Source organism: Etheostoma cragini, chromosome 15 (assembly GCF_013103735.1).
Source record: "Etheostoma cragini isolate CJK2018 chromosome 15, CSU_Ecrag_1.0, whole genome shotgun sequence".
NCBI classification, from domain to species: Eukaryota; Metazoa; Chordata; class Actinopteri; order Perciformes; family Percidae; genus Etheostoma; species Etheostoma cragini.
In genome coordinates, this window is record NC_048421.1 from 11668719 (window position 1) to 11684470 (window position 15752).

General features: G+C 41.2%; 2 protein-coding genes and 1 long non-coding RNA gene across 5 annotated transcripts in view; 2 read left to right on the forward strand and 1 right to left on the reverse strand.

Moving 5' to 3' along the window:
- Positions 1-13281, forward strand: gmip (GEM interacting protein). Of its 3 annotated transcripts, XM_034893134.1 has the most exons (22): positions 1-278; positions 1779-1869; positions 2285-2381; positions 2562-2601; positions 4739-4864; positions 6552-6616; positions 6765-6872; positions 6991-7071; positions 7341-7502; positions 7714-7851; positions 8170-8360; positions 8766-8857; positions 8955-9017; positions 9127-9216; positions 9300-9442; positions 9541-9717; positions 9828-9965; positions 10096-10292; positions 10416-10740; positions 11419-11521; positions 11893-11968; positions 12389-12506. In XM_034893134.1, the coding sequence occupies exons 1-21, from the start codon at positions 191-193 to the stop codon at positions 11934-11936; spliced, it is 2559 nt and encodes an 852-aa protein (XP_034749025.1). In that variant the 5' UTR covers positions 1-190; the 3' UTR covers positions 11937-11968; positions 12389-12506. The 3 variants fall into 3 exon arrangements, with proteins under 3 accessions (XP_034749025.1, XP_034749026.1, XP_034749024.1); XM_034893133.1 differs by lacking the exon at positions 11893-11968 and having other exon boundaries at positions 191-278; positions 12389-13281; XM_034893135.1 differs by lacking the exons at positions 11419-11521; positions 11893-11968 and having other exon boundaries at positions 2-278; positions 12389-12651.
- The window catches only part of LOC117957449, a 14509-nt gene continuing 11928 nt past the window's right edge, over positions 13172-15752 (reverse strand). The window contains exons 3-4 of the long non-coding RNA XR_004659516.1: positions 15328-15329; positions 13172-13265 (exon numbers count right to left, since the gene is read on the reverse strand). This is a non-coding gene — a long non-coding RNA (uncharacterized LOC117957449). The remainder of the gene's footprint in view (positions 13266-15327; positions 15330-15752) is intronic.
- Positions 13727-15752, forward strand: part of lmx1al (LIM homeobox transcription factor 1, alpha-like) — a 17671-nt gene continuing 15645 nt past the window's right edge. The window contains exon 1 of the mRNA XM_034893165.1: positions 13727-14907. Within this exon, the coding sequence (XP_034749056.1) occupies positions 14864-14907 (44 nt within the window). The 5' untranslated portion in view covers positions 13727-14863. The remainder of the gene's footprint in view (positions 14908-15752) is intronic.

The following is a 15752-nucleotide window of genomic DNA, read 5'->3' on the forward strand; positions in this document are numbered from 1 at the left end:
CCAACCTCAACTCTACGAGAAGAAGATCGTTTTGAGAGCACAAACAGCAGCAAGCTCAGAGCTGCATGCTAATAATTTAGCGCAAGTGTGTCAGTGTGTGTACACACTGCAGTGCAGACTTCCTGCCGCCTCAACAATACTTTTCTGTATTGTGCATTGCAGTGGGACCTTCAGGGCAGATGATGTGTGCATGGTGCTGGTAGCGTCTGGATTCTGTGGTGTTAGTGAAGAAATGGAGGAAGACCAAGTACCAAACAAGGATTCCTCTCAAGCCACAGGTGAGTACAAAGAAAGAGATTTTTTAGGAAGTGTTTTCTTTCACTTCATTCACAGTCTGTTTTAATGATCATGCTTTTATATACTTTGAATCTTTTTTGGTTCTTAGGTACATTTCTTCACTTGATAGGATTGTTTTTAAGTGGATGGATATTTTCCTGCAATGCGCTGACATGTAGTGCCATTATGACATACGCATTGCATGTGGCTGTGTGCACAATGTGCCTGGATATGCCTTTGTCAGTGCTGTGTTGCATCCTCCCAGTCAAAGGACGACTGGTGAACTTCCTGAATTCTTTCTCGGTTTTGACACATATTTGTCTTGTCTTTTGTGTAACTTCTGTATTTATAAAACAAGATATGCTTGTCTTTAATCTTTGCAAAAAGCCCAAAATAGAACACACATTTAAGATATTGAGATTGGTGTGACAAATGGTAAAAAGTAGACATGTTTGCAATATGCCCGTTAATTACTAGGAACTTTAGGAACTTTTCATCTTGTGACAGTAAAAAATATATTACAGCAAACAAGTTCAAGAGTTTGTCTATTTGACTGTAAAACTGTGTTCTAGTTTTGTTGAAGCAACTTACTTGCCTCTCAATTCACACCCTAACACTGAAACACTGCTGGTGTGAAAAACAAGGACACTATGCTCATTATGCGACATGACACAAATTGCAAGCAGGATGTGGTTGACCAAAATGGAGATGTCCCTGAGAGAGAGAGATATAGCGCTTTCTCATTTTTTGCATGTGTGGTAAATCATTTAGTTTTTAACTTTTGGTATGCCCCAATGTTAAACATAAGTTACTGTACGTAGTACAGTAGGTTGAGGCTTTGTTATCAAAATACACCATGTTTTTCCGCATTATATTTTAGTTCATATTCAGTCCAACAAGTGTTTTTCTCAGAAATGTAAAAGAAATGCTGTATATGACTTCAGGAGAGGAAGTTAATGTGATTTTTATTCTTTGTTAATTTAATCTGCTCTTTAAAAACCTTAGTTGCACAATCATTGACCTCAATACTTTTTTTCTCTCAGAATATGTTGTTATGTTGTAGATTACGTGTTAACCTGATGCCTTTTGTTGAGCAGCTAAGAGGTAGTACAGAGGTAAAATATTGTATGCTTCCATAACCACATTATCCACATGTCAAGGGACCACTAAAAAGCAGGTCAGAGTTACATGGCTTCTACATCATTCCAACCTACATTTCTATTTGTTTTGTGGCATTATAAAACAAAGAAAACATAATTTGTGGATCTGCAGTCTGCTCACATATGCAGAACTTAATGCTACATTTATTTCTTCATAAAAGCTTTTAAAGGCTCTCGTTTAGCCGTAAAAGTATATTTGTGTTGTGTTAAGTTAAGTGTCAACATGTCTGTGTGGTCTGTGTTTGATTTTTGAGGATCACATGTCAGGATCTCAAATCTCCTTATGTAGGACACAAATAGTGTGATCATGTTATTATATAGCTTTTTCATTTGTCATTTCAGATGTGAAGAAGGTGCATCGGAAATCAGAAATCAAGCGATACAGTGAGATCTTCCGAGACTTTGATAATCTTGATTTATCTTTAATTTCTTCGTAAGTATCATACATTTACAGTGCAACCACGTGTTTTCCTTACATCAGCGGGCTTGTTCGCCCTGTTAGACGTCATTCAAAGATGCTTTAAGCTTGGCTGGTCATAGAAAACCATACAGGATGAAACTCTTCAAATACATTTGTCAACTCAAAGCAGCCATCGTTATTTCATTTAATCCATTTTTGTCACAACTTCTCCTTTGGTTTCCTTATCTACCCAAACATTACATCCCTGACACTAAATAAATGTCTGAATATTGTGAAGTAGAAGTGCTCTTAGTTTCCTACATCTGTACATAGCTGCATGTAAATGGTTTGTTTGTATAAAGTATGTTCCTCAACAACCCTGATCTTTTCTAGGTATTGCTGTTTGACTGTGTATGTTTCTTACCCAATACATTATTTCTGTGTTCAGTGAAGGGGAGGATCTGCTGGCAGACATTGACTCACAGTCCTTCTCAGAGTCCATCTCAACAGAAAGTTCAGATCTCACAGAGCAGCAAGATGTGTCTGTAAGGAATCAATCTCTAGTTATTAAAATGAACACAAGAAATACTGCTGTCTGTTACTTATATTGTTTCTCTTGTAAAAATTTGTGATGTCACTGGCACTAGCAACAAGTTTTGAGATTTTTGGGCAGATTGGTGATGCCTTCATAGAGTAATTCTAAATAAAATACTTTTTGCCCACAGATACGTGCTGAGGTGAATGAAGCGGATGGAAACCAATCAGGTAGGATTTGTGTGTGTGAGAGAGAGGGAGAAACATGAGTGTGGAGGTGTGTGTATGCTTCTCCTGTGTGAGTCAGTCAGTACAATTGATAGAAACAGTTAAGCCTTAATCACTGGGAATCACAACAAGGCTCCTTTATTCTGTATGTAACCACCAGTCTGTGTATTAGAGACTTTGTAGTGTACTGGTTAAATGTAATGGTCTTAATACCTTATTAGCATAGACCACACTGTGACTGACATCCGACATCCCAGCAGATCATTAGTGATAATGTGCAGGAGCTGCTGTTAGTTGTGACATTTGATAGAGGATTTTCTTGAATTTTTATTTGTTTAGCTGTGAGTTGTAATTGCCCGGTTGTAACAAGATTAGGATAAAGGAACGGGATTAAAGCAAGAGACAGCTGCTCTCAGTTTTTACTTCAGACACAAGCTGAGAGGGTGGGGTCTCCCCAAAAAAAAGATGTGTCAGTGTTATGCTATTGCCGTAAATAGAGGGGAGACGAGGAAAAGGAACACAACTGTCACTGCCAAGTACTCCAACCTCAGTTTAACTCAAATTTCAGGTCACAGCACGCAATTAGAGATTAGAAATTACAGAGACATGTGGTGTTTAAAGAACAGAGAAGAAACAGAAACGAGCTTGCCAAACTAAAAACCAGTCCAAACCTATCTGCCACTTTCCTGCGAAGAAACGGGTTAATTTAACCAAAGTGAAAATCAAGTCTCACTAAGCATATTACTAGAACATGCCCCCCCCATCCCCGCACGCTCAGTCACACACAAGGAGGTTAACCTCACTCAATGCTCCTTTAAAGCCTGTCACTCCACAATCTGGACCTGACAAGGATAATCCCCAATCCAAATGCAGGAGGTCATAGCCATGTGGCGCTACAGAATCTGCTCAGAGGCTTATTTCTGAAAGTGCTCAGAGCTCTTCCTAAAACAAAACACCGAGAGGAAAGGCTGAGCGAGGTCAACTTTGGCACACAATCTGGCAGCAAATCCATCACTATCGCCGTCTTCAGGAGTTGCTTGTTCGTTTCTTGGGGATTTTGATTGAAGACAGAGAAGAAAAGATCACTTTGCTTGGATTTTTATACCAATCCAACTGGATTTGGCGTTTGTGCAAAAGAGTAGACCAGAATAAAATCTGCAATGTTTGAGTGAGGAACTTGACAGAGAAGTTGTTGCACCCTTTCCGGCAATGCGTGCTTGCTCAGTTAAAATCATAGCTAAATACTTGGAACTCCACTGTGGACCGTTAGAAATGAAAGTTCTTAAAGCGCATCTGTTGGTCTAACCTTTGGCAACAGGAGAAAATGAACATGTATTCCAACAGATGTTGACATCTGTTTGCACATGTTGTGCTGGAAGTGAAGCAAAGAGAGGAAGAGGAAAAGAAAAAGTGGTGTGGGGAGCGCTTGAGAGAGCACGTGGTTGTTACGCATACATCGTCTGTCTTTTGTTGGTGTGAGTCAGAGAGGAAGAACCAGGGTGGTTGTCATATCAACGCCCTGCCTGTCTGACCACAGTAGAGCTGTGACATGATGGTGTTTTACACGGCACACTGGCACTGAGCAGTGTTGGTGACTTTGTTCTCACTACTCGGCTTGTCTCTTTGTAGCTGACTAGCAGTGAACAGGTGTGAGAGGGAGGGGCCAGGCAGAGAGGAAGAGGGAAGAGGAGGGAAGTTATTTAGCTAAAGCTGTTTGTCTTTGGTCCATAAAAACCTTCCTCTCTCAGGTCACAACCCCCATGTGTGTCTACTGGAATAGGTTTTTGAGAGATTACAGAGATTTTTGCCAATCAACAACAGTATACATCTGACACACAAGAGATATGTAAAGTTTGCTGAAACCTACTGGAAACCACATGGAGACATTGTTTCCTGTTTGAAGTTTGTGTACACCTTTTCTTTTAAGGGACATTTGATTTTTTTAGATCATTTTTCTCTTGTCTAAGAAAGCCAAGGAGCTGGGTTTTTAAAAGTAGAGAGGTGTTTCTTGGATGCTGAAGGCTGTTGAGTCCTCCAGGAGTGACAAGTTGTTGTCGAGAGCCCAATGGACACTCTGTGATCCCAGGGTCCAGCTCCAAGTTTCTGAGGCCTACAGTGATTCTGATGTACTCCATCTCAGCCCAGGAAGCAGACCTGGCCCTCTGTCAGTGTGATGATGGAGTGGAGACAGCGTTGCAGTACACCAAGATGTGGTGCCGCTACGCCAAAGACCTCCTGGCCTGGATGGAGAAGAGAATCAGCCTGGGTGAGTGCGCATGCTGCTGAGAAGAGGAAACCGTAGCGTAATATACATCTGTGTGTGTGTGTGTGTGTGTGTGTGTGTGTGTGTGTGTGTGTGTGTGTGTGTGTGTGTGTTTGCAGACGTGGGACATGTATAAATGTGTATATATATATATATATATATTTTAGTTTTGTTCATTCTATTCTATTTTTTCTTCTTTTTTTTCTTCTCTCTTTTAATTTTTAATATTCTTTTAGTTACCTCCTAGTTGTTTATTTTTTCATGATTATTATTATCACTGGTTGGATTGCGTAGATATGCATATACGTGCATGTGAATGTACTATACACTAAGTAAATTATTTTCAATAAAGTAAAATAATAAAGTAAAAAAATGTGGTGTCTTTCTCAAGGCATCTGTTCTTATTAAAACTGCACACAAAAACAAAAATGATGCGGTGCTCATTAAATGCAAATATTCTGTCTCTACAACAAAGAATTTAGTGCATGAAAATCTTGTTCTAAATGTATGCAGTCACTAGTTTTAGAAAAGTACCACCATTTATGTGTGTTTCAAGTGTGGGCTGTTTATCATTTTGTATAAGTAGGGGGAACTTTTTTATATTTCTTTTAGATCTAGAGCTGTGTGTATTGATTCAATTCAGAAATGGAATTATTAGCAGAAACATGGCCACAAGACACCCACACATTCCTAGAAAAGTCAGATATATAGACATTACTACAGTAGCCAGTAGGCCTCAGGAGAGCAGAGCCTTGCTTCATATTGTCCATCGATAAAGAACCAATACTTAATAAATAACATGGTGTGTCTGCATTATTTCACTCTGTGAGGGCATTAGCAGGTGGTGCAGTCCCCACAGTGAACCACACAGTGCACACAGAGAAGGGATTAGAGGGCAGATTAGCAGGGTTAGGCAGCGTAGGGTAATAAAGGAGACAGGGTGCCTTAAGAGTACATAGACAATGATTAGCCTCATATCAGCCTGCACAGGGGCCTAGTGTCCAGACTGAGATGCTAAGCATGCAAGCTAAAACAGGAAAGCTCCCCCCCTTAGTTGTGTGAGGACCGTGTTAGGCAATTGCAACAGATGAGTAGTGCTGGGTGGAGCTCAGCCCCAAAATACTGTAGATTATACATACTAGACCAAAATTGTGTGATGCCAATCATGTCTATTTAAAAAAAAAAAAAAAAGAGCAGTCAAATCAAGAACTGCTGTCAGAGAAGTATCGGATTCTGACCCTTACTAATTAAGTGCAGTCAGATTATCTACAGACCATTACAGACCGTTTCTGACATAAACATTGAAAACAAATGGGTCTGAGTTTATTTCATGTTGTAGTACTTGCTAATATCAACAGCTGATGCAAAATGCAAACCAAATCTGCTTTTAAGCAAACCAGCTCCACTGATTAGGATAGAATGGACATCCACCTGCCCTGCCCGAGCTCCAAAAGATTTGATCAGCTTTTCAGGAAAGGCCAGGGTTATCTGAAGAGACATAGAGGCTAGTTAATATCACCAAGCAGATCCAAAATGGAGCTCCAAGCATCATATTGAGGCTATACACTAATGGCAGTAAACATTATTGTGATTCCAGGTCAGTCCACTATGCTATTCTGTCCTATTCTACTTGTCTTGTCTTAATGCACAATATATTGTGGGTAACAAAAACCTTATTTTTTTATGACAGAACAAGAATTTGCAAAAAATGTGATGAAGGCAGCTGAAGGAGCAAAGGTCGTTGTGGGGCAGCAGGTACAACTTTGTTTATTGGATGTGAACCAAAGAAAATTTTTTAGGGATTATCATAATGTCTTATAGAGGGGTTATTGAAATAAATTCCCCAAAAAATTTGTATGTAACATTTTGCCTCTCTTAAACAAAGTGGTTCTTCCCTTTGTAGGAAATGATGCCACTGCAGTACATCTACACAATGGCACTAGAGCAAGACATCAAGAACAGTGTGACGTCTAGAAAGACTTCAGAAGTGCTACAAAACCGCTGTTACCAAGTATAGAAGTCCACACAAACACATGCAAAAAGTTTGAGTTTTAGTATAAATCATCTGTCTTTTAGTGGTGAGTGTGTGCCTGTGACTTTGCGTTTAATCCAGTATCTCTGTCCCAAAGGCCTTGGCTGCCAAGAAAAATGAAATCGACAAGTGGCGCAGAGAATTTAAGGAGCAGTGGGCAAGAGAACAAAGGAGGATGGTAAGTTATTTAGGAATCTTGTTCATGGCAGCAGTTAAGCTTAGTTTATTACACTGTCAAAACTAATTTACTCACATTTAAGACAGTTCAATAGACTGGATGCCTGAATAAGCATCTAAAGCAAAAGTATTCCTCTCTATGAACGATTGATCTGTCTCTTATGACCTTGTTGATTTCCGCTTAGAACATGTTAGACTGCACATGGCTCACACAGTAAAAAATAATCAGTTTTTTCCCTCTGTATCTGTATCCCCCTTGGGTGTTTTCAGAATGAAGCGGTGACAGCTTTTAAAAAGGCTCGTCATCAATACTTCAAGTACTGTGATGAGCTAGTAAAGGCTAAAGCTGTCTCTGCTAAAGCTGTAGACGACACAGCTGGAACCAAAACACTGGATAAGAGGCGGAAGTCGAGGGATGAAGCCCAGACCAAGGTGAATATCTCCTTAATACACATTAATATAATCTGTAGAAATGCACTTCTGGTACAGTTTAGCACAGAATAAAAACGGTTTATCATCATTTTGCTCATAGTGTGTTTATGATGTTTAACAATAAAAAACGGACACGATAACAATTACATCAAAATGACGTAAATTTGTGATACTTTAGCACATCTCAGGTCTTCTCTCTGTCTCTGTCCAGGTGATGGAGGCAGAGCTTTTGTACCAACAATGTGCGAGTGACGCCAGGATCCACCAGGATGAGTTAGTGAAGGTTAAAGAGAGAATTATTGCCCACATTCGCAAGCTCATCTGTCAAGGAGACACTGTGTTAAAGGAGGTTGGTATTGAATCAAGGGAACTAAACTTCTGTCAGATTGTTTCTAGATAGGGTGTTTACTGCAGCAGTCTCTACGCATATATAATTAAATGTAGCTGTGGTTTAAACATAGGACATGTAATAGTAATGTCATGCATTTGTTTTAGTCAGAGTAAATGTCAATGACTTAGGCCACTATATAAACATTTAAAATTTAAGACGAATAAGAAGAGCCATTTTCTGACATGATATATTACACCCTCGCAACTATTTGTTGATAAATAAGTACAGTGAATGTATTTTCCTTTTCTCCCCTATGACGTCTCCTCCCTGCATCAGGCCACAGTCAACATGTTTTATTACCAGCGACAGCAGACAGAGCCTGTTCCCCTCGGCTATCACAACCTGGAGTTGACATGCAGGTCCATGGAGCCTGGCGAGCCCTACCTGCTCTACATCCTCAGCAAGCCCCGCCCTGAACAACGTGTCCAAGTTTTTACCTTCCAGGAGTACGTTCCTCATAGCAAAGGGTACGGTAAACTGACCAATAAGTGTTTCTGCTGTTACATTACTGTGGCTACGAAAAGAACATGTTGCTGGGGGGGGGGGGGTTGTTGCCTTTAATTAATATGATAGCTTGCCAGGGACTCAGTCTACATGGGGTGCACTCTCTACTGGGTGAGCTAGAGGTTGCTTCAATATATCATTTAAAAAACAAAAATCAAAATGTATATGTTTACGGTCAGAAGGGAAACTTAATATTGAGTGAAAGAAAGAAAAATGTTGGACAATTTGGATGTATCTGTGTGCTCAACTTTTGAGTGGTTAATCTATTTTCAATAATAGGCAGAAGAAATTGCTCGATATCCACTGGGTGTACAATTTTTATATCAATCTGCTAACTCTTTGTTTTCACAATCCTTTTTATTTGAAAGGAACAAACGAAAAACCAGCAACCCTCTCAGCTCTCTGCAGGACTCTTCACCCATGACAGATGATAGCCTTCTCAGAAGATACAGCGATGGCCGTAAGGACTCCCCATGATTTCACCATGATTAGAAAAATTATCACTTTAATTTCATTTTCATTTCATTTTTGTTTCCTTGTGTTTTGGTGCACTTTAGGGAGAACAGGTTACAGTGACAATGAGAGTATTGGAGGCAGTTTAGAATCTCTGTCCAGCCCTGGTAAGCACAAGCCTACGTTTGGTTCCGTAACATTTCTTTCACATGCATTTGGAAACGTTTCAAAGATAAACATGTTTGCTTTCTCCTCTACTGGAATGCATAATTGAAGCTCATACTAATAGGAGGCTGCCTAAAACCGCATCCACTTTGACAGTGTCCTCGGACGACATGGACGAACGGGATATGGCTTCAGAATCAGGTTTGTTACTCCCTTTTTATGCTTCTATAACCTCATATGGTAATTAAACCGCATGATTCTATCCTCTCCCTTTCTTCTCACAGAATACATTGATGGCCAGCCAGTCAAAATGCGCACAATTTCAAGAGCTGCATTTACACACCGACTCAGGAAGATGAAGAGCAAGATGGTCAAATGCAAGCAGTGTGAAAACTACATTGTTGTCAATGGTATCGAATGTGAGGAGGTACGAAATGTCAGGGCCTTTTGAAAGGAACAGCAGAACATGAATGGTGCTGAGTAAGGTTGTCAATATCTTCTGTCCTGCTCCTGTCCCACCTTCAGTGCGGGCTGGCTTTGCACAGGAAGTGTATGGAGGTGTGTCAGCTGGAGTGTGAACGCAGGAAGGGGACTGTGTTCGGAGTGGAGCTCTCTCTGCTGTGTCGCGACAGGCCCGAGGAGGTGCCCTTTGTGGTGCTGCTCTGCACGTCTGAGATTGAGAGTCGCGCTCTCTCGGTCCAGGTATTATTTACAGTGACTACAATGTTATAAAAATAAAAAAAATACTGTACTGCTGTGTAAGTGTTACTTGTGGTGTGTTAACAGTTTTCTGCTTTTGTGTTTTTTCTGAGGGGGTGTATCGTGTGAGTGGGTCCAAGCCCCGCATCCAGAAGCTCTGTCAGGCCTTTGAGATGCAGAAGGAGCAGGTGGAGCTCTCTGACCTTTCACCGCATGACATCACCTCAATCCTTAAACACTTCTTCAAAGAGGTACAGGAGTCATTGCCAAATAAACTTTACAAAATGAATTAGGCTGATTATAAGAGAAGGTAGTGTCAGATCTGTCATAGCTTTTCTCTGATCTCAGTCAATAAACTTTCTATTCCTCACTCTCTTCCAGCTCCCAGAGCCTTTACTAACCTTTGACCTGTACAGTCATTTCATCACGGTGGGAAAGACTCTTCAGCATCTGAGTGAAAGAGAGCCAACACCAGACACTAACGAGACAGACATCATCGACAACCTGCAAACGCTACTACAGAAACTCCCTCCATATTGCTACAGCACGTTGCAGCACTTGATGTCTCACCTGCAAAAGTGAGCATGCAGCAGGGTTACAGACCTCTCTAGTTACATTTCACCTGGTTTTACCCATCCCTGCCAGAAGATTTTTCTTGAACTTTCATGAAACTTAAATTTGTCTGCTCTCTGTCTTCACAGAGTTTCAGAGAATTACGAGAACAAGATGTCTGCTAGCAATTTGGGTATTGTGTTTGGGCCAACACTATTGCGCCCTCTTGTGTCTACGGACATGCCAATGATTGCCCTGCTGGAGACCAGTTACCAGGCTGTACTTGTTGAGTTCCTCATCACACACCATGACAAGGTTTTTGGCCTTCAGCAGAGACCCAGTACGCCCACTCCCCCAGCCCCCACTGCACCTCTTCCAGACACCCCTCCCAGAGCTTCCTGTGCCCTGGACGGGGACCTTTACAGCGGCTCGGAACACGAAGCCTCCTCTAGAGAGCGACCACACTTACTAGAAGTAAGTACTGCATTAATGAAAGGTTCAACTCAAACACGGACTTGGTGGTTGCTGCTGCATGCAAGTGTTCAGTTTATTTTTACAGGACTCACAAATGCATTTTATATAGTAGCGTTTGACTGCTAGTTGAATCAGCAGTAGTTACTTGGCATACACATACAATACAGCTGAGTGAGTTTGGACATGTCTGAGCTATTTTTCAAGTTTGATTAACCTTTTGAAGAGCCTTAGCACCTTAACCTCATGTTCATTCTATCAGGATTAACATGCTGCACAGCTGCTGCTTTTTCCCTGCTCTCTGGTCTCTGACAAGCATAGCCTTCTGTCGATCTATACTATTTCATGTGGACATTTCACTGCTATTGCTTATGAAGGAAAAAACGGTGTACCCCACTGTATACATTTACAGTGGCTGCATCAATTAGTTTAGAGGCACAAAAGTGAAATTATCTGTCCTTCAGAAGGATTAAAACAGCACTTAATCTCATAGTTTAAAATGTCCTGGGCAAGGATTCAGCTTATACCTGATTTAAAATAGGCATTATCATCCAGCAGTATTTAATGGCCTCCCCCCTTAATAATCCCTATCACATACTGCAGTGCTGCAGTATCTCAGGTTTAGATGTGATCTGTAAACACTTGCAGAAATCCACCACTCAACTTGTGTCATTCCAACAGAGTCGAACAATCAAGAGAGAGTCAAGCGAGGGTTATATATCTGACAAGTCTTCATCCAATGAGGCAGTGGACCAGCTCAGCCCTGAAGCCAATGAGAGCGCAGGTAGGCGTGACCTAGCGACAAAGTAGTTACTCCTGACAAGCATAGGTGAAGATAATGATAGAATTGAATCCATAGTGTTGAAGTATCATGTAGTTTGTAGATGTTGGGGCTTTTAGCTGTTGGTATAATGAGCTATAGATTACTGTGTCGTCTTGTAACTTAACTACTTGAGGACATGTTTTTAGTAATGTTTTGTGGAAATATTGTAGGTATGACACATACAGCTCCTGAGTTGTTTACTGTATTTATCACAAACAGGTGGTTTGTACTAGCTTCCAGTTACACTGTGTCCTCCTAATCACCAGATATACGGGGTGCAGAGTGCCTCAAGGGTTGGTTGCGGTTTTTCTCACTTTACACGTTTCCTCCAGTTATTTATAGATCTAAGACTTCCTTCCAGTTTTTGTTCCGCTGATGCCATCTAGTTATATTCCTCTGTAAAACTGGGTGAGTCCGATTGCTTAGCTGAGCGTAAAGCTTCCTCTTTTCTTTGCTTGCTTTATTTTTAGTGCTTTCTTCTCTGTGGCCAGGACATCAAGCAGCTTCAAGGCTTCTATTCACAACCGCACACATCAAATGCAGAATAGTAGAATAGTTTTGAACTTATTAACTTACCACTTTAAAATCAGTGCAGGATATAGTTCCAGTCTACACTGTAGACCTTCCAGAAGAACTCTTTATCAACATTTAACTGAGTCAAGTTTTCAGTCAAGGCGATGCAACTTATTGCCAAATTTAGGTTCTGTCTTTAAACTGCCTGAGAACAGTAGCCTGCACCCAAGTTTATTATAATCAATTAACCTTTACTATCTTTAACCTTTAATTACTTTATAAAAATGTGTGCTTGTTCTCCCTCTCCTGTAATAGTCCTGGCTATGAGAGGAGTATCAAGCAATCCTCAGGGAGAACCAGTGGGGGAACCAGACTCTCATTTGGGGACCCAACCCAACTATCGATTCACCAGACAGCCTGTGAAATATTACCGGCATCATAACTCAGGAACACGACTCCCCAACCCAGGTCGTCCAATCAGACAGCCGGCAGCCCCAGCGAGGGGCCTTCCAGGGAGTGCAGAAAGCAGCCCGAGCTCCTCCCCAGAGCCAGGCACCCAACGACTTTTCCAAAAGTTAGACGTCAACTTTGAGAACACCCGCCATCCCCACCCGGCCTCCTTTGCCACAGAGAATAAAGTGCAAGTCCCACTGAGTCCCCGCGAGGTTGTGCAGTACATGCTGGGACTAGAATCAATATTTACATCAACTACAACTGCAACGTCATCTATTACAACACAGGAGTCTTCTAAGGTGATGGCATCCGGGTGTCCATCTGATCAGAACATCAATCTGTCCAATGACAGTGCTGGACAGAGTCAGGCTGTGTGTCAATCACCAAAGACATTTCCTGTTGAGCACAACCTGACCTCACCAGCACAGAAAGTCCTGTCTGGCCTGAAGCTGAGACGCTGCCAGTCAGGGAAGGACGAGCAGCTCTTTGTCTGAGGAAAGATAGAAATCTCCAGACAGTTCACAGGAATATACTCAGACGCACTGGAGGATGTAAAGTCATAATATCTCCTTTATTGTCTGTAATTACTGTCAAGACTCATGCATGTTTCATGAACAAAATGCGCACATATTTTACACATACATATCTATACACAAAAATGCAACTGTCCTTGAAAGATTTCTGAGACAAAGGTTCAGTTACCTTAAAGTTAAACTCACATTTGAGTCTTACTTTAAAGCTCCCATGGCATGAAAATGTCATGTCTTTATGAGGTTTTTTAACAGTAATATGCATTCCCCCAGCCTGCCTATGGTCCCCAAGTGGCTAGAAATGGCAATAGGTGTAAACCAAGCCCTGGGTATCCTGCTCTGCCTTTGAGAAAAGTAAAGCTCAGAAGGGCTAATGTGGAATCTTGCCCCTTATGAGGTCGTAAGAGGCAAGGTTACCTCCCCTCTCTCTGGTTTGCCCACCCAGAGAATTTGGCCCAGCCATGAGAGAGAGACATCATGGCTTTCAAACAAGCAAAGTGACAGTTTGTTAAGACCCCCCCTCCCCCTTGACCAACTTAAGGAAAGCTCATTGTGGGACAGGCTCTAGTTGCTGTCATTCTGCACCAAGGCTGAAATTTGGGAAAGAGACTTCAGATATGGTATTAGGGGACCACTAAGATAAAAGCATCCAAAGAGCACCATGTCATGGGACCTGATTCTTACTTGGATGCCACAGCTTTATTATGACTAATCTGATGTTGATCTGTTGACCATCCAGCTGTCTAATATCAAAACCACACTAGAGAGGTCCAGGTACTTATCAGTTGTTAATGCCCTTAATGTGTTTAAATGTAACAAGCAGGATTGAGATGCAAACTAGCACATATGTATCAAGTTTCAGGTTTTGACCTAAACAAACTATAACGAAAATCAGCTAAATACAAAAGCCACCAAGTGTTATTTTTCTAAGATCATTTTGTTATCTGTTTGTTGTGCTTCTGAAATGTTTTATAGGCTGGATTTCTTTGTGGTACATAAACTAAGATATACCTTCAATCGTGTCATAGTGAGGTGGATGTCTCATAGTTTCATTGTGTCTTTCCTTTTTCAACACAAGGGGGCGGTCTTCTCCCTGTGTGTGGGGAAAACATGCCAGACACAATAGCTGAAGGGCAATAAACCACTCATTCCTAATTACATGTTTTAAAATGTCAGTTTTCCTAATTCCACATCAGCATTTTCATCCATAGACCTGTTTCATTTTAGAGTTTGCATGGCATGTGAAGTGAGGCAACATTTGCTGATGTCTACATGGAACCATGGTAGACTGTAATAGCTCTCATCTTCATTTGCCTTTGTCCTATTTAAACCATTTCACCAGAATCAGCAGTTTAAACATATAATGAACAATTTTTGTCATAATAGATTCCTGTTTCCCATGTGGAGGAAGATGCATGGCTCACCGCAAGGCTGTTCACGTATCAACTGAAGTCTCCCCGTCTAACCTTGAACACAAATGCAAAACATCATCCTCATCTGAGTTATCAATAGGCTGCATCATCGCTCATCTTCCCCTCATCATCTTCCGCACCTTCTACCTCCCTCCCTCCCTCCCTCCCTCTCTGTCTGTCCATCTCCTCCCTCGCCTTTTTACGCACAAAACAAGTCGGAGCGCACTCGCGGCTGGCGGAGAAAACGGGAGAGACAATAGACAATAGTTTTGGTCATCATGGTATTTGGATTTTTACCTTAGACAACATGCACGCTGGACTGTGAGATAGCCTACAGGTGAAACATCTGTGAACGCGTCTGTTCATTCGCTGGCCGAAAGTTTCTCCAGGTTTTAATGTTGCCAACCGAGATTTCAGGAGGAGTGTGTTTCACCTCAAGGTAAGACTCTGGAACTCAAGAACACGTTGTCAGTAAAGGCAGACTTGGGATTTCCAAGTAATTGTGTTGACAGAATAGATATGTCTCTTATTCCTGCCGCAGCGCCTGCGTAGCTCCGACATTATTTTGTGTGTGTATGTGTGTGTGTGTGTGTGTGTGTGTGTGTTTTAATTGCTCAGGTATAAACAAAAATGTGAAGCCACCGTAGCCGTGCTATCTGAAAAATGATCTTGGATTTGGTTTGTTATTCCAAATAAATACAAGAGGACCGATGCCATTGCAGGTTGGGGTTCAGTTAGTTGTTCAGCACATGTTTTGGAGATTATCTGATTCTTATCGTAGGTAGGCCTAATATTTCATTATCACATTAGTTTACAGCTGTTTTATGAGTAATCCCATCCAAACGTTAGACCACATAACAACTCAACCTTTTATTGTCCATAACACGCAGCTACTGTTGGTTATTTCCCCAGCATTTTAAATTAAACTATATTATCAAACAGATTTCCTCTGCTTGTTATATTAATTACTGAGAACATAAAGGTTGGTCATTAACTTCAAATCGAGCTTCTTACTTTTTCCTTGATCGTCAATCTTCACAGTGCGCTTCAACTTCATAGAACGACGTATTGATCCTCATACGACATGGCAACTATATTTCCTTTAATTATAGCTCCAGGTGAGCTGCAGCAAAGATAATGATATTTTTTTCAACTATTTTATTTTTGGCAATCATAAGCCTGCCAGAATGTCAGGCTGTTAGTCTCAACGTGTTTCATTATCGATGAATTACACCAATGTATCAGTAATGTATTCAACACGCCATTAGGCATGACAAATCAGCT

Excerpts from the sequence above, each read along its gene's own strand:
- gmip (XM_034893133.1), top strand. The coding sequence starts at position 191 with ATGGTGCTGGTAGCGTCTGGATTCTGTGGTGTTAGTGAAGAAATGGAG. Across the intron at positions 8,361-8,765 it reads TACGTTCCTCATAGCAAAGG|GAACAAACGAAAAACCAGCA; the intron begins GTACGGTAAACT and ends TTTATTTGAAAG. Across the intron at positions 9,018-9,126 it reads AGAATCTCTGTCCAGCCCTG|CTCATACTAATAGGAGGCTG; the intron begins GTAAGCACAAGC and ends GCATAATTGAAG.